Here is a 19,274-nt window from a genome sequence, read left to right as displayed (position 1 = left end):
CACATACCTCCCCCTTTTTCCATGTCTCGTGGAGGCGGGAAGGCAGCCCTGTGACATGTTATAGAAATAATGTATGTCACATACCTCCCCTTTTTCCCAAGTCTCGTGGGGGCGGGAAGGCACCCCTGTGACAGGTTATAGTAATAATGTATGTTACATACCTCCCCCTTTTCCCAAGTCTTGTGGGGGCGGGAAGGCACCCCTGTGACAGGTTATAGAAATAATGTAGGTCACATACCTCACCCTTTTCCAAGTCCCGTGAGGGCACCTTTGTGACAGGTTATAGAAATAATGTATGTCACATACCTCCCCCTTTTCCAAGTCCCGTGGGGGCGGGAAGGTACCCCTGTGACAGGTTATAGAAATAATGTAAGGTGACACCCCTGCCGCTTTTCCCACGCGACGTGGGGGCGGGAAGGCACCCCTGTGACTGGTCACAGAAATAATGTAAGGTCACACCCCTGTCCCATTTCCCACGCGACGTGGGGGCGGTAAGGTACCCCTGTGACTATTCACAGAAATAATGTAAGGCCTCACCCCTGCCCCTTATCTCACGCATCTTGGGAAAACCATTCTATGAGCGCATATTCACTATTCAGCCTTCTAGAATTTTCCATATCATTTAAGTCTATTTTCTCAAAAACTATTAGTCGTAGAGTAAAAATGTATTGCACATAAAATATGTATTTTCAAAAAATCTACAACTTTTATTTGAAGCTTTTTTATAAATTTTCAATCTTCACTGAGGTAAACGCCAAAAACCATGATTTTTATGGGGTTTTCATGGTTTTCACCATGAAAATCGACTAGTCGCCAATTTTCACTATCATTTTCGTAATCAGCGCGTCAAAATACGTAGGTTTACGTAGTTTGATGGGTTTGGGAGGTACACCCTAATCGGAAGTTTATCCATTTTTGTGCTAGTTGTAATCAAAAGGAGTGAAGGGCCTCGACTTTTGCCCCAGACATCAGTTCAGTTGTTCTACTGAGGTTATGATCGCTGCCCTAATTAAAATTAGGCGAATTCTCTATGAGCCTTATATATTTTTTACATCAATTTTTAATTTTCAAAATAGTTTTTCAGACTGAAAAATAATTCTCATTGAAAACTGTGTTAATATTAGGGGTGTACAAAATTGATGCGATTGGGGGTCTGGTTTGCGCGCTGACTCGGGGTCCTTAAATTAATCTTACATCCCGAATTTAGCCCTCAAATCCGAATTCAATCCACAGAACCCTTGTTTAAATTAAGAGCCTTAAACACTTTGTAAATGTACGGTAAAACAGACCAAAATCCTTTTTAGTCCTGTTAGAAGATTAGAATTATTCGAAAAAAGCAGCTGCTACTTTTTCTTAATTTCAAGGTTGAGTGCGAGTTGGTGGGTTAATTATGGTTTGTTGGACCAACCCATAAATCTGACTAGATTAAGTCCGCCCTGAGTCCCTGAAACCCCATTCGACGTGAGTAGCTTTTGTTTTGTTTTTACACACTCCTAATTAATGTTTATGATAGAATTCACTGAAACTAGTTTTTCGAAAAAAAGATCTATCCTATATGTAAGTAAACAAATAATTATTTTTCAGTGTCACAGCAATTAGGTTGTCAGCAGGCAATGACTGGAGCAGGAGGCGGCGGTGCAGGGGAGCACGAGAGTGGCAAGAAAAAACATACGAGGCCAACGTTCAGTGGACAACAGATCTTCGCTCTCGAGAAAACCTTTGAACAAACGAAGTACCTTGCCGGTCCTGAACGAGCTAAACTCGCATATGCTTTGGGCATGTCGGAATCTCAAGTTAAGGTAAGACTTAAAAAAAATAAACATAAAATCTCAGCAATAACAGAATCCCTTTATTTGTCTAGAAAAACGCTCTTAAAATAAGATAAAAACTAATTTGTCAATTATACATGGTGGGCAGGAAGCAACTTTAAATCACATGAAAATGACGACAAAATCGAAAAGCGGGAATGTGTCTATACTTGATAATAGATGAAAAATCTGTTTAAAATTAAATCCTAGCTGCTTCTGTTTGTAAGATATTCGAATTTTTCTTTTTTTGTATAGAAAGCATTTGTGAAACATACAATAGCTAAGAATCACGAGACTTGAAAACTTTTCTTATGCTGCATATATATATATGTGTGTGTGTGTGTGTTTATGTATGAATATGTTTACAAGTAAGTTTTTAGCCAATTTTACACATTATCTTGGTGCACCGCGTGGAAGTAACTTAGGTTGCACCTCTTTCTTTTTGTCTGTTTTTCTTTGGTTTTTGTTTCTTTTAGTTTTTCTTTTTTGGCTTTTCAACATTTTTAAAATAATTTTTTAATATTTGAAGTTTTAGAATACGAAAAAGAAACATAAATATTCGTAATTAATTAGTGTTCAATCACTTCCATCTATCAGTACTCAATCTGAAATTATGTGATATATTTAATGATAAAACTCAAATTTGGTATGAATAAATTATATGAATGAATACATATTATTAGAAATAACAATCAATGAATTTAATTATGAATTATTGCATGAAATTTTACATGTGCTGGGATGAAAAAGCAGCTACCGATTTTTTAAATCATTTTAGGAAAGATTTATCTTCGATCACATTTATTTCATATATTTCCTAAAACTGAAGGAATTCTGTGTAAATCGATTCCCCAGCCTGCTCAGACCACACTTCTAAGCAATCGTTCTTCAAGACAATGAGGGCTTGTTTTAAATGATATAGAATAAGATGAATTTTGACGGTTTGGAAAACATCTGTGCTTTTTAGAGCATTGCGGAATTTACTGATGTTTGTATCGAAATCACGGATATCCACTTGCTTTGTAGAGAAGCATGATTCTACAATTGTGTCCATTGCTCTAAATAAAGCAATGTGAGGTTGCAATCGGTATGGCCCAACAGTTTCATAAATTTCGGGATTCCGTAATTTATCAGCTTCTCTTAAAAGTCTCCGACAGTGATTGCCTTCAAAGACATGACCTTGATAGCTTTTATGGACTATACTCAGCTTTTTTGGCTACAGCAAAGCTTTTTCGCGGCCTACTATAGTATCGTATACTACTATAGTATACTACTTAGCTATTGTATGTTTCACAAATTCTTCCTATACAAGAAACGAAAAATTTGAATATCTTGCAAACAGAAGCGGCAAGGATTCCAATTCAAACAGATTTTTTTTATCTATTTTGAAGTAAAGACACGTTCCCGCCTTCCCTTTTTATCGTCATTTTCATATGACTTAAAGCCGCTTACTGTCCACCGTGTATAAGACTTATATTTAGGATGTCATCAATAATTGCGAGACTGCAGTTCCATGTTCCTAATTCATCTTTAATATTATGAGGAACTTCGTGGATTGTCAATATCTCTTAGAAAAGATTCCACACTTTATTACAAAAATCGGAATTTAATTCTAGAGAAAAAGAGATATTTTACATCCAATCAACAAGAAATAACTTGATTAAAAATTGACCGATTTTTCAGATGTGCACCATTATTAATGATTTTTCCCTTTCTACGTCGAATAATTCTAACTCACTGTCTCGCGCTTAGAGCTCAAAAACAGAAGCAAAAAATGTTACAATATCTCATACAACATCAGCCTATGGTATTGAAAACTTCAGATTCGTAAATTAAGGAATTTTGTTATTACAATTAAGCTATATTTATTCTGTAATTGGTCTCAGTTGCTGAGTATTATTTTCAATAAATAAAAAATAAAAATTCCGAGATTGGGAATTGATTCCTTCGATGAGTTTGCTTCGGACTTCTCTAAATTTAATTCGATTAACTTAGAAATTATAAAAATATTATTTATTAAAATATGTTTTGAAAGGACAAGAAAAAAGAGAACAACTTTTAAACTGCTTTGATGGAAAATGTCAAGCTTTTACGCGTCACTGATTAAAATGAGTGGTAACAGACTCAATCAGAATTGTGTGAATGTAGTTTCATGTACGAACGAAAATGAAGTTCCCCGAGGGAAGGTCCTACAGACTCGCACGGGGCTCGCTGTTTCTTGGCGGAGCAGTGTCCTTGCCACTTTTTTACGTACTCATACATTCGAAATGTGCTAATTATTCCGACTTCGAGGATATGTAATTTGTCTATAAAGGTTGAACATTGGTGAACTAATCAATATCAACTTGAATATTAAGCTAAAGTTTCTTAAATTAAACTTCATCAAAATTTCAACCTGACTAGGAATAATTCGTAGATGCTGAATATGTTATTTTGAAATCGCTAATTGCGAAATTCAAAATGATAAATCTCTTTACTTTCACCTGCCTGTCGAAAAAAGTAAATCTAGAAAAAAGCTTCTCATGAAGTTGAAGGGCTTCATATCAGATTGGCTGATACATATCAAGAAAACCCGCCTTCCTCAAAAAATTGAACTACAGGCTGCGCGAAGAAAACCAAGATAGGTCATTCTGAAGGGCTTTATCTTTAAGAACAGCATATAGTATAGACTTCCATTGACCGCCAAGATTTCCGGGTGACTGCTCTGTGCAAGATTTTTAAAAGAATTTCCATGGGATTCCTGAAACAGAATTCACATGATTTCTCAGTAAATAGCCTCTCTTGTCAGGCTGAAACGTCTCATATGAAATTAACGAATATTAGAAGTAATTAGCACAATCGCGATACGGCAAGAAAATATACATTTTCTTGAAAGACTAAATTTAAAGTAAGTTTGGAAAATAAATCATTGTTCAGTTTTAAATTTTGTTGTATCTTATAAGATACGTCGGCAAATATGGCTTACTCCATCAACAGGGATAGCGACGCAGCAAGGCTGGGATTTGCAAAAAGTTAGCGGAGACGTGACAAGCTTTGCGGCACCTGGGTCATACCCGAGATCACTGTCGGATTTTGTGCTTTATTTGCAATGACAAACTAGTGACGTTTTCACGCATAGGAAAATCCTTGTAAAAACAACGCAAATAATAGGACAAAGATTACGGTAAATTAATTCAGAAAGGAAAAATTCTCAGCACAATTTATAAAAATCTTTAACATTTGAATCTAAACATACACGGAAAAATCAGTATTGCCGCTCGAACTATACAGAAGTATAGTTCAGCGAAGTACGCGTCTATATAACCTGGACCATGCGTTATCGGTTAGACAACTATACTGATTTGTCGCGTGACCAATACACTGTTTCGCATACATGTGAGACAGCGTTTCGCGAATATGTGTGTGTGTGTGTGTGTGCTGTATATTGCTATATATGAAGTAAACAAAACGTAAAATTGATGTGTTTCTTCTTTCCTTTCGCGTCCTACATTATTGCAGATCGCATTTTCATATGTATTAATTATTTTAATGAAACAATCCTTTCATAATACAATTATTTTCAACAAGCTGCATTTAGTCGATGCTGCCTCACATACATGTGCAACTGTAGCCGCACGTTTTTGATAAGAATAAAAAAATGCCAGGAGCTCTGAACTGAGTATTCAGGGAGTCAGATAACCGATAAGTATGCTAAAGGAACTGCTCCGTAGCCACTATGACTACTGCTCTGACTACCTTAGACTCGGTGTTATTACACCATGACCGGAGAAATGCCAGTCGCTATGGGCAACTGTCATTTATTTCGTTTCAAAAATCCAGATTACACTGGAAATTGAATTTCCGTAAACAGAATTTGTGTGTTATTAGAATTGATGCAGCTTGGCGATTTCGGATAAGGGGAGCCGTGGGGTCGAGAAAAGTGTTTCTGCTCAGTCAAGCATGACAAACAACAGAAGAGCTGCACTTAGCGCGTCGTTTGGATCCGACATTTTCAAGATTTCCATTACGTCCACAGCGTTAAAAATCGTAGTTACTTTTTTACTTATTTCTTTTTTATATCCGTTTCTTTTTCCCATTCGTTGAAATTTAAAAAATTCTTGATGTAATGGTGTCATTTGAAATTACTTTATAAGTGTTATTAAGAGGAATAATTCTAATACTTCTCATTGAAACTACTTAAGGCCATCGTGTTTCAAACTGACACTTGATGTTGAATACTAAAAAAATTACAAATTTGATTTTGGAACCCGCTACCTTAATTCATTACATTAACTCGATTAAATTAATAATTAACAATAAAAACTATCTCAAATCGAAAAAATTTTAATTGCGCTATTTTATATAGTGAAAAATTAGTCCCTTTAATTTTAAATCATTTCTTATTTAATCTATAGAAGCTTCTAATTAAAAGGTAAAAATGGTGCAAAGAGTAAAGTTGAATGAATTTTTTAATGAGCAATATATACGAAATTGCAAATTAATGGCCTTTGGTCTTCAAGTTTTGGTCTGGATCAAAGGTCTTTGAATGCGGCCACCTTTCCATAGGTACTTAAAAAGAAAAATATTGAATTCAATATTAAAAATGTTTACTCTCAGTTTCAATGTATCGTCAATAGAATTCATTTCTACTTCTAAGTCTGCGTAGGCTTGCAAATGATCGAATGGTATAATTTTTTATTTTAACTTTTCAAGTATGGGGAAATTGAGAAGGTTTTCAAATGAAGCTTCTTGAACTGCCTGTTAGTGTTAGAAGTTTCCTCGTAATCGCGAGGAAATGACAAGGATATGAGTAGTTTTCTCATTATATCTTCCGCACAGATGAAAAAAAGCACTTTCCGCAGGCCACATCTTATGTCTGTAATACCTGAGCTTTCCATGACCTCTAAAATTCTCTCTTAGGACTTTAAATTCGTCCCTCCCGAGGATAAGTATTTCCTTCGCTGGATTAGAGTTTAGCGTTGAGCCCAAGAGTGTTTTGGCGTGTCTGCAACCAGAGACCAATCCCTATTCATTCTGATCTCGTTGGTCAGCCAACTGTTAATTTATTCAGTGACTAACCTGAATAAATTAACTTGCTGCTAGTTTTGCTAGCCTGTCCGTTATCTCATTGCCCTTGATGCCACTGTGTCTTCGGCCTAAAGTAGAGTAACTCGGTGTTCTATCGCTAGCTCGCTCAGTGCCTCAAAGAACTTCCAGACTAATAGCGAAATGGTCGTTGTTTCATTCAGGGCCATTATAGCAGCCCTGCTGTCTGAGCATATACGGATGTTTCTTTTATTGTCATACTCCTTTGCCTTGTGTGCACTCTTAAGCGTGGCCATAATCTCAGATTGTAAAATTGTGGCGTATGACCTTATCGCGATTGTGAAACCCATTCCATTCATTACCCCTACGATATACACTGACTCCTGAGTTTTCCTTGTACTTGCAGCCATCTTTAAACCAGTTTTCTTCAACACTGGGCAGGTGTGCCTCACCTTTAGCCTATTACACTTTCCTAAATAGGCAAAATCGATTCTTTTTGTCGAAAAAGTAGCAGCGAAAGGACATTTTGTGCCTGAGCATGGTCAGGATCAGCCTCTTCGCGATGCTGATTGGAATCCGCACTGCTGTCAAGATACTCTATCCCTGCTGCTCTCCTATAGAGCGATAGAGTCGCTACTAGCTTTTTGCACTTGTTTTCCAGGTACTTGATCCATGATAGCTTCTTATCCAGAATGACTCCAAGATATGTAGCTCGTTCTTGGATTTTCAGTTGTCCTCTCAGTTTCAATGTGCTCGTGGTTGCTTACTTATACCTTCTGGTAAATACAAACTCTACTATCTCCAGTGCTTTCCGCATCAGTCCGAAGAGCGCATCCAGATTCTGGTCGCGCATGATAACCAGTATATCGTCCGCATAGCCTATAACATGGAGGCCCTAACTCGTGAACATATGAAGCAGTTCATCTAAAGTTATGCACCACAACAGTGGCGATAAAACGCCTTCCTGTGGAGATCCCGAGTCAATAGTTTCTCATAATGTGTATTATCCTTAGTCGTAGTTACTTTCTGTTGGACGTCATCTGACAGGTCTATACCACGACTGCAACAGGCACACCATCTGTAACATGGCCGCCTGGATTTCCAGAGGTGTAATAAAAGGCTCCATCGATGTCCATAAAGTTTCCAATCGCGAAGCCTTTCTGCTTTATTTGTCCTTCAATTAGGTTTTACTGCTACTCTTAGGCTCGTCTAGGTCGAGTGACCAGACCTATAGGCGTGTTTCTCCTTGTGAAGTGGCTTACTTGATAACACCTTATCGTGGATATATCTATCTACAAGTCTTTTCACTGTTTTTAGTGGGAAATATGGGACGAAAACGGCTAATGGTACAGAAATCCTTGGGTGGGATACCTCGGCCTTGGGGAGCGGACTTGTGGTGTGCTATTCAGCCCTCTGTAAGAGGACTGAGTATATGCCATCCAGATCAGGATTCTTGTAAGCACTGAAAGACCTCAGAACCCACCTAACCCTGGAGGGCATAAAAATCTCGTTGGCTAGTGGCTGTTTCGGACCCATTTGTTCGCCAATCTGTTCCAGTCTGTTCTGGCCAGTCTGTTCTTCGTGGATCTCTGGCCCATTTAGAATCGGCTACTACAATGGATTCCAACTTGAACTCTATCTGTGAGTGATCTGAGGGGGTGGGTTCATCTGAGACTCTCCACTTCTTGATGTTGTATCTAAAACTACTGGTACAGAGAGTGATATCCGAGTGATGAAACATCTAGGTATTGCCCGTATTGAGAATACCTAAATCAGCGGTGATAAGGTTTTGTACTAGATCGTTCCCTTCTGAGTTGACGTCCGTGCTGCCCGACAAATTATGGTGGGAATTAGCATCGAACCCCAGCAGAAGACGGAGACCCCGTACCTTGTAGTATTCCACCAGTTAACGTACCTCCACTATTGGATTGGTATCGCTTTCGCATGGAGAGTAAGCCGATCCAATGACTATCGTTCTTACTCCTTTAAGATCCGTGACTATCACCATCAGGTCTCTAGAACATAGCTCGAGCAGCGGGACGACGTTGACATACTTCACTAGTATGCAAGTACTAGGATTGGCAACCTTGGGCTCCCTGTAACAAAAAGTAGCCTCACGCCTAACTCTTAATGGTATTTCGAACTAACCAGGGATCATGAATAAGCGAGATATCTATGTGTCTCGCACACCGGAAGGAGTCATTTATGTCTACTTGATGATTCGCAAGGACGTTGCCTTGAGTGAGTGGTTGAATCCCTCCAACCGCCGGAGGACTATGGACTGGTCTTCCAGTTTACTTGGGAATCACGCCGTAGCCCTGATCATCTTTTGGAGCTACTACACTCTACCCACCTTAACGACTGCACCTTTCCAAGGCCTTGTCTCGATCACAGCCTTGTGTAGCCAAACTTTAGCCGATGGGCCGACTGCAACAAATAGGAGGACCCCACCCCTACAGAAGGTGGTCTTGATGTTTGGTCATTGATCTGCATATACTCTTTTAAACGCCCTTCAGGTGGCCTGCCCTGAAGAGCTGAAACTACTTCGTAGTGAGCAGCGAGCCTGGGTCGCTCGTGTCTATCACCACCATCATCAGGGGGTCAGTACTTTAAAAGGATGTCAATGTTGCCCCCGATGACTCCCTGTTCGTAGGCAAGCTAGGGGCACAGCCGCCGTCGTAGTTTGGCTTGTCGGAGAGAAAGATTGGGTGAAAAGAGTTATGTTAGACTTGTTATACCACACCCCCTCTTCCACTCCCCTCTGCTACCTCGCTTTTTCCTCCTTTCGGTTTTATTTTTACATGATCCATTCTGATGCCACGAGTAATTTGGAAATAGAAGGTCTACCCCTGCAGAACTTAGCATGCAGGGGTAAGTCTAGTTACTCGGGAAGGTCTTTAAATTGCCCCGAGGGCCCTTTAAGAGAACTTCGTAATCCTAAAGTGCCAAAGTGCTACGGGCCCGATCAGCCAATAGTAACTCCTGGCCTGGTTCCAAAAACTGGAAATCGGTCCTAGAGGGAATTTGACCTATGAATCCAGAGGACCTGTGATAGCTAGGCTCTTTCATCGTTCTATCACACTACAATTATGCATAACAGGAGTGCCAGTTCATTTGGATTCTTTTTATCTCAGCTAGGAGAGCCTATTTATACGGGTCCCTTTAACCATATCCATATACATGCAGACCGAGGTCCGCTTAACTTCCATGTCTCACACTCTTAAACCTTTCCACCAACAACAAGGTCTTACAGACACTAGTGGAAGTTCTTCACTGTAGAAGCTATTCAAGATTTAATTGATGGCAGAGAGAACCTGTGAATAGACAGGTGTATTATCCAGGATTCTGTTAGGTATCTACGCAATCTGTTTATGACTTGGATAGATTACCGAAAGGTATTCGACAACACAAACCATGAGCTATTTATTAAGCTCCATGAGTGCCTTTGGTTGAATTAAAAAATATTACGATGTATGAAAAAGTTCATGCTCTTGTGGCGGACAAGATTTGACATGACATCTGACAGAAGACAAGTCACTACCTGCTATGTCACATACATGAGGGGGGTCTTCCGAGGAGACTCTTAAAGTCCGATACTTTTCTGCCTCTCCCTATTGCCTCTATCTATTGTGCTCCGAGGAAAAAGCTCTGGACTCCTATATGGCCGGCCGAACAGAAGAGAATTTAAGGTCAATCATCTTTTATATATTGACGACCTTGAACTTTTTCCCTCTTCAAAAGAGGAGCTAAAAATCCTTATGACGGCGTTAAATAGGCACTCAGAAGAAATCGGTGTGAGCATTGGACTTGACAAGTGTGATTGCGTCTATCTATACGAAGGACGACAAGAAAATACTTCATCACAATGTAGATAAATATGCATATCTTGGAATACCGCAAGCGAAAACCCAAAATGTGCGTATTTTAAAAACGGCAATTGAAAAAAGATATCGCCAAATTCATAGAATTATCGCATTATCTGAGAAGAATAAAATCCAGGCGACCAATATGCTTGCCGTTCTGGTACTGCTTTACACGTTTGATGCACCGAAATAGAACGTCTATGAGTTGAAGAAACTTAACCGAAGCACATGGAAGATGATGTCTAGGATGACATCTATGATGATGAATCCTAGATCTTCTGTACCTCGTATATACCTCCCTCGAAATAAAGGGGGTAGGGGTTTACAAAGCTTAGTGTCTTTGTCGAAGAACAGTTCTAGCTACAGCCTGCCCAGTTCTAAAAAGTACAGATTCTCTAATGTGACTGGTACATCAACATGAATTCGTCAATGTTGCGGCATTTTTATACCATGCCGCAGATAGGACAGCAGATGAGCTTGGTCTTCCATTTGATTCAAGCGACAATACACATGGTCTAGCATCACTAACACCTTTAGTGCTCAAAAGTCGTGTACAGGAAGCATAATATTCGCTTCTGCTAAAGGAACATGCTGACAAGCCCCTTCATGGTAAATACTATGTTATTATACGTAGAGAAGAGCTATCGATGGGTCTGTCAAACATGATTCTCAAATCTACTGGATTGAGAATTGTTTTTGAGGATTGTTTCCTTTTTCCTGTCAAGCCAGCGTTATAGACACCTTAGTTTACCGTGAGATCATAATGAATGAACCTGTATCTTCGGCATCCTTATCGTGTTGATCTGATGCCCTTCTTGCGGTACACCTAGGAGAAACTGGAGTCCTTTGTAGAAAATAATAAGTGTAGGATATACTGGAATTTCTTATTTTACACCATTCAACGAATCAGTTCGACGGAGCATGATATTGTCTTACAAGATGTGAACGGCAAGATAATTTACGTGATTGAATTCTTGGCACTAGCTGATAATAATACGTATCAGGGCAAAGGAGGAAGAAAAAAGGGCGTAAAATCAAGCTCTACTTTTCGAGATGAGCAGGCTGAACCAAGCCAACTCAAAGATATCCCGGCTTTCAAGAATCCATCGCAGTCCATCACGAGCCAGATAATCTGACGAGAAACAAATGTAGAACAAGTGACTTCCGAAAATACAGATACGTTAATTTTTTAACCATGCGTCTGATTGAAACATTTGTTTTTTATCAACAAATTTCATGTAACGAAAGCTGATTTACACGAGGATATAGTACTATTATCTTTCGTAAAAGAACTACAATGAAGATGTACCACGTTGTACTACGGTTGAGTATCCAAATAAAGTACTATCGAATATCAAAACACTTTGCCTAAGTTTAACTTAGATCAGACAACTTTGACTTTTTGAGTGGGTCACTTGAGAAATAACGCTACATTTATAGAAAATCCAAAAGGATTTTATAAGGATTATTATCTTTTTAATTTATGTGATTTGAGTTTAGGGCGCACGGGTCACGCTAATGCCTAAAACAGATTCTTAATTACAGATTTCAGATGCTTCTCTTTGTTACACCTTAAAAAAATCTCAATTCTTTATTTAAAATAAGTATTTTTTATTTTTCTGTGTATCTGTTTCCGACGTTTCATGGGCGTGGGAAGGCACCCCTGTGTTTAGTATCTGTAATATTGCTGGACAAACACCGACCCCTTTTCGATGTTTAGTGGGGCGGAAAGGAAATCTTGTGACACTTCTAAGAGGTAATGTTGTTCAAACCCCTATCCCCTTCTAACTTCTCGTGCGTGAAAAAAGGCACCCTAGTGATTGGCCACACAAATAATGTTGGTCTAACCCGTACCCCTTTTGAATTTTTCGTGGGTGTAGAAAGCAATACCTGTGAATGGTATAAAAATCATTTGGGTAACCCCTATCCCTTTTTAATGTCTTTGACGTCAACTGCCAAAGTGACCAATACCAAGGGTCACACAGTAGCATCAAATACATAAGAAGAAGCTTCAATTTTTAGTATTTTCATAAACAAATTTTTTTTCTATAAGCGATTTGTCACATTTTATATTTGATATAAAAAATTCTTATAATTTTAACGAAAAATCGGTTCATTGTTTAGACTCTCGGTGTGGGTAGTCTAAAATCCACTTCTGAAATACTTTTTTTTCCCCTGGCAGCGGTCTTGTCTACACAATCATTATCCTATTCTATTGTCTGAAACATTATGTAGTGGAAAAAATAATGTTTATATTCTTATTCATGAGAGTTTTCTCTGGTTTTTAACGGATCTTTACGTTTCGGCACTTACAGAATCCTAAAATCATAAAATTTTATCGGTGTCTGACTGTATTTCTGTATGTCTGTATGCATGGTTACCTGAATGTTGTAGCCACGCTAACTTTCAAGGGATTTGTCCAATCAAATCAGCCTTTGATACACTTCTTAAGATTCCTAAATTGAAGGTTCAATTCTTTAAGGAGATATTTCCAATCAAAATTTTTTAAACATTAATCATTTTCAAAATAAAAATAAAAATTTTCAAATTAAATTTTTTTGTCAAAGCTTCTTATAGATGGGTAGAAGACTTTCAAATTATCCCATTTAAAGTTTCAATTTCGATGAAAATTAGAATTTTGAAAATGTTGAAAATAATCGCTGGGGAGATTACATTGACCCTCAAAAATAAATTTGGTTGAAATTGTTGATGTAAGTTGTTGGCTTTAGGGTCAGATGAATTGAAACTAATTAAGTTGTTTCAAACGTTTCGGTACACAATGGTGGCCTTCGTCAGTGAGTTTTATTAAATCTGTGAAAAGTACACAATGTCTTGTAGGTACGCCGTTTTCAATTGGAAGCATTAGTTTTTGATTAATATCTTAGTTATGAACTGATGAAAAATGAAAATTACTTAGCTTTAAATGTTAATTTTGTTTAATTTTATTAAAAACTATTGATAAATCTTGCCGCAATCTTAAAACATTATTTTGTTGTAATGAAGTATAATTAATGAGAAAACAATACCAATGTAATCGAAAAAGTTTTTTCACCAATTTTTTATTTAATGACAAAATTTTTAGTCGAAAGAAGTTCTTTAAAAATTATTTTTTCAGTCACGTAAATGTGATTAAATGAAACTTTTTATTATTTTATACCTTTATGATTTTTAGAAAGTTTTGTTCCATTTTCTGGTACGCGCCAAAAAGACTTGCAAATTATTCTAATGACATTTTTAAATTCGATAAAACTTCAAAAGTTATGTGCTTCAACATTTTGAAAATTTAAAAAAAAGGAAACAAAAAATGTTTTAGTAGGTTAAGATGTATCAAACTAAATTTTTACTAGATATAAAATATATCTTTTTCGAAACTATTATCATGAAATTTATTAGTTAGACAAAAGTTCCAAAAGTTGGATTATTTTAAAAAATATTCAATTTTGGTATTTTGAGAGATCCATAAGTTTAAAGCGTCGTTTTTAGTAGATTTTAAAAAGATTTATAAATTATCTTCTTAAAGCTTTCCCATTGGATACAAACTATCGAGCGCGAAGCGCGAGTTTCGTAATGCGAATGTAATCGTCAAAGCGGTAGGTGCTTTAAAAACCTTCTTTACAAACAAATCGAAAAAATTTTCAGTTACAAGTTATGGTTATAATTCCTCAGAAGTTTAAATCACAGTTTTCGACTTAAGTTATAGTATTGACGTACGAAAACGAACGTGAAGCGTGAGAGTGTACCCGCGCGCCCTAGGCGTGCTCAAACTTGGCGCGAGGCGCCGCGCGCGCAGTGCGCAAGGGGAATGTACCCATGCAGCGGGCATATTTTTTCCTTTATAATAGTGGTTAATTTTGCAAATTTTGTTTTGCAACTTTTATTAATAACAATACAAAATATTTAATTTTTTAAAATAGGTGTGATTATTTATTAATTTGAAACATGTTCAATGCAGAAAATTCTTAAAGGTTTATTTAGTTGTGTGAAATATTTTGTAAGTAGAAAAAATACAATTTATCCTGTATAAAAGTAGCTACTTCTTCCACCTGTTTATAATTTTTATGATTAACGTTCATAAATATTTAGTATTTATAAATATATGTGATCAAAACCTAATTTAAAATAGGTTTTAAACTGGTTTCATTATACAAAATACGAACGATAACTAAGAAAAAAATACAAAGCTTTACTATTTATTTATGAAAATATTTAAAACAATATTAATCGTTAATATTTCATAAGAATCAGCTTCTATGCAAAACTAATTGTTTATATTTACTTTACAGTACCTGCATTGATCCTCATGCACAGAAACTTTATTCAAGTCTTTCCGTCGACAATACCAAATAGTTAAATGAAGTTACGAAAAGTAGATACACCTAACTCTCGGTTTAGTTCCAGCCTGCAAATAGCCTTGGAACTAAGTCGGGGAAATCGAAACGTAAACAGTCACAGTCCCCTGAAAAACTGCGACGTCCAGTAATTCTAGGAAGAACTAGCTAATCCTGGGGGGATTTAAAAGCGACTCTCGTGTAATTACCTCAGATTTATTCAAAAATGTGTTCACCGACATATTTTAATTCGCTGATTACGAAAATGATAGTAAAAATACCCGAAAATTCGATTTTTTAAGTTAAGACCCCGAAAGACTATAATATTTAGTTTCTTTTGGTTATTTAATTAATTATTACATTTCATAAAAAAGCTTAATAAAAGTTGTAGACCTTTTAAAAATACATCTTTTATGTTATATATAGGTTTTTGAAAAAAAAAACATAATTTTTGAGAAAAAAGGAAATGTTGGTACAAAAGTTAGAAACACTTGTAATGGGATTTGTGGTACTCTTGAATAAAACGATATGTTGAAAAGGGGAAGGTACGTGACCTACATTATTCGTGTGCCCAATGACGGAGGTGTCTTCTCGCCCCCAGGAGACTGCATTATTTTTGCGACCAGAAACATGGGTACCTCCTCCCTCAGGAGACGTTGTCATCCCCCCGCCCATTATATGTCGAAAAAGGGTAGAGTTTTTACCAACATTAATTGTGTGACCAGTGTCAAGAGTTCCTTGCCGCTCACCACGATACCTTAGAGGCGAGAGCGTATGTGACTTGCATTATTGCTGTGGCTAGTCACAGGAGTGCCTCATCGCCCTCACGAGACGTGAAAGAGGAGAACGAAAAATCATTACAAACATTTCTTCTGTGACCAGCCACACGGGTCTTTTTTCGAGGGCTACAACTTTTATTTACAAATTTTTCTCTGAAACCAACAATTATCGAAATATGGTGAAAGAATGAAAAAACTACTGGATTTTGAAGTTTGGACTTGGAAAATCAACTTTGCGGGTATTTGACTATCATTTTTGTAATTAGTGAATCAAAATACATGGTTATATCTAGTTCTAAATCAGAGTTTCTTCACCTATAACATAAATAACGAAAGGCTAAATTTGAAAAAGTTAATGTGTAGACGTTACTCTTTATTTAAAAAAAGAAAAATTTATAAAATTCAAATAATAATAGAATGAATGAATAAAATTTACTTTGTAAGAAAAGAAGATTTCAAACAGTAAGTTTCTTATTTGGACCACTGTGCGACATGTTGAGCGAGTGCGCGTGCATCAAAAATCTGTTTCTACTCGAAATATGCGACGGAAATAATTTTTTCATATAATTTCCTTAAAGTACAAGGTTAAGCTTTTAATCTGATCTGGAAAAGAAGTTTTTTAAACTTCTTTTTCGCATCCTATGTTTTTTTTTTGAATGGGCAAAAAAGCAAATTTTTTTAAAAACCTGATGTGATATAGAGCAAATCTGATACTAGATTCGGAATCAGCGACCCTTAAACTTTTACGTCGGTGTCTGCCTGTCATTGTTGTTGTCGTTGTCATTGTTGTCCTTGTGGTCTGTAAACACGGTAATATCTGATGTAATTATTCGATTGAATTCCCCTTTGGTACATTTTATATGGATATGAAAAGAAAGACGAGTTCATTAGCCAGCTTTTTTGAAGAAATTTTAAAAAGTTATATCATTTTGAAAAACTTTGAGACCACTTTTTTTTAATATTTGAAATTTTTCGACAGCTACTTATATCAGACCAAAATACCAACAATTTACGCCAATTTCTTTTTTAATAGAATAAAAATTACCCAAGTTATAGTATTTTCAAACCCCAAAAAACGAAACGAAAATCAACATTTGAAGCCAAAAAGCGTGATACAGGAAAAAGTCAAGAGAAAAAACGTTACTTTTTAAAGGCCCTACAAGACGGATTGACAAAAATTGTGCACCTAAAAAAGAATAGCAAATTTTTTATTGATATAAATTTATTTAAATGATACATGTTTTAGCACAGATAAGAATGAAATTTAACGCAAAATACGAAAAAATTTGAAAGTAATCATGATAAATAGAATATGTACTTTATTTTTCAAAATCTAAATACCCAATTCCAGGCAGAGGTACATAAGAAATGTATTGTATTTGATATAAAAGTGTTGAGAATAATTTAGAAAATTTGACATTTTGGGCAAAATGGAGTGCGAAGCATGAGATACGTGATGAGAATGTATTCGCTAAAGCCTGAAGTGCTCTAACGAAAGAGAGTTAACAATTGCAAAATTATAGTTGTTAATTCGTTTATCTTTAATTTTGAAAGGTCTGTGCACGAATTTGGGAGAAATGCAAAGACCGAGCGCGAATATGCGAATGCTCGAATGTGAGAAAAATAGAAAGACCGAGCGCGTAGCGCAAGGTAAATATAAAATCGAGCGCCAAGCACGAAATAACATACAACATTGAGCGCGAAGCGCGAAACGAACAATCGCGCGCCCCGGGTCAGCTCGAACTTGCGAGCCGCGCACATAGCGCGCAATGAGAATATGCCCGCGGAGCAGGCAGATTTTTTTTGGTTTCGGACTAATTTGCATATAAACTTTTCATTTTGGCAAAAAAATGGTTCAAAAATGTTAATTAATTATTGGAAATGCAGTTAACGGTGTTGATTTGGATGCTGAAATTCAGGAAACGCCGTAACGAACAGTTACAGCTCTCTTCGAATCAAGGACCTCAGAAATAGGCCAGCCGTGATTTGAGAAAACGTCGCTCACGTCGTTTTTGCAGTGAACGGTGTTTTCTCAAATCACGGCAGTATATATATCTAATAATGGAAGAAATTTCTTTATTAGAAGATTTATTAAAACATTCTTCAACATTAAACAAGAGTAAACTAAATTTTAGTTTTAATGAAATAATATGAAGATTTATTGGTGTTGAATCAGAATGTCGAATTTTAAAACCGCACATGTTTGTTAAAACCATGTTTATTTGTACATTGAACACAAGTTACACATGATCATAGAAGGGCATAATAAACTTGGTAAGGATACTGGTAAACTTGCGGTCTTCCTCCCGTATCTGTTTACTATTATTGGACTCTTTATAGGCTTAGTTAACCCCAAATTACGATAAATGAATAGCTTGAAATTACCTTCTCACTTGATGTAGAGCAAAATCTCAAATTTAATGTTTAGAACTTCAGAGATAATGTAAAATTACGCACAAAAAAGAGTTTGACTTTGTAGATAAATAATTTATCTCAAAATAATATAGAAATTTAAAAATTAAAGGCATGTGAAGTATGTAACTTGCATATTAGAAATATGATCAAAATAATTTAGTAAATGAATTATCAATTTTAATTATGAAAAAAATTTAAAGGGCTGTTCACTCTGGAGTTGAGATTGCAGTAAACGGATACTCAATGAGACTGGACTGAACTCTAGTGACTCTAAAGACTCGCGGTGACTTTTGTACTTTGGAGTAGTAACGCTTTCTCCAATTCTCTTACCTATATTACAGACACCAAATCACTAATATTGTTCACTATAGTATGTATATTTTTATTGGATAAGGGATCGAAAGATTAATTGAACAAATATGCTCAGCTGAAGTCTAACTTTTAATTCGAGAAAGATGACAAAATAGATCAGTTTTGCAACGAACATGTGCTTAAAGCATCTATACCAAAATACAGAATACTATTCAACAACGTACTTTGTTTCTTTGTCAACATTCTTTACATAGTAATTATTGTAAACAAATGATGATTTAGATTGATTATGATTCATTATTTGATGATTCAGAATGAATTACTTTCTTAATATAGAATAGCTGTGAAGGTAAAAAAAATGAAAACGACAAAAACAGTGCAGGAAAAAAGGATATCGTAGCTATGTTAGAATATAAGAAACGTCTGCAGCCAAATGTACAAAAACCTCAACAAGGATGGTAGAAAATTCCACGTCCAAGATTGCTTAAAAAGATACTAAGCTTTAAAAATTACAAACCCGGAAAAATTATATATGGGTGACTGTCAAAGTGAGGTAAACTTTAGTACTTAAAGTAGCAATCACATTGTCATTAGGAATTTCATATTTAACAACAAAAGTTTATTGTATTACATTTGAAAATTTAAAATCCATAAGGGGTTATTCACAAAATGCGTGATACACTTTTCAGGAATTTCGGCCCCCCCCCCTTGCGTGATACTTTTTCCATTGGATTTAACATGGAG

General features: G+C 36.4%; 1 protein-coding gene across 1 annotated transcript in view; it reads left to right on the top strand.

Annotated features, from left to right (window-relative positions):
- LOC117169770 (homeobox protein Nkx-6.2-like) overlaps window positions 1-19,274 on the top strand; it is a 301,198-nt gene that overhangs the window by 138,917 nt on the left and 143,007 nt on the right. Inside the window, exon 3 of the mRNA XM_033356278.1 lies at window positions 1,585-1,799. Coding sequence (XP_033212169.1) covers window positions 1,585-1,799 — 215 coding nt within the window. The remainder of the gene's footprint in view (window positions 1-1,584; window positions 1,800-19,274) is intronic.

Source organism: Belonocnema kinseyi, chromosome 3 (assembly GCF_010883055.1).
Source record: "Belonocnema kinseyi isolate 2016_QV_RU_SX_M_011 chromosome 3, B_treatae_v1, whole genome shotgun sequence".
Classification (NCBI taxonomy): domain Eukaryota; kingdom Metazoa; phylum Arthropoda; class Insecta; order Hymenoptera; family Cynipidae; genus Belonocnema; species Belonocnema kinseyi.
The sequence above is the reverse complement of the archived record's forward strand: the minus strand, read 5'-3'. Positions and strand labels throughout refer to the sequence as shown.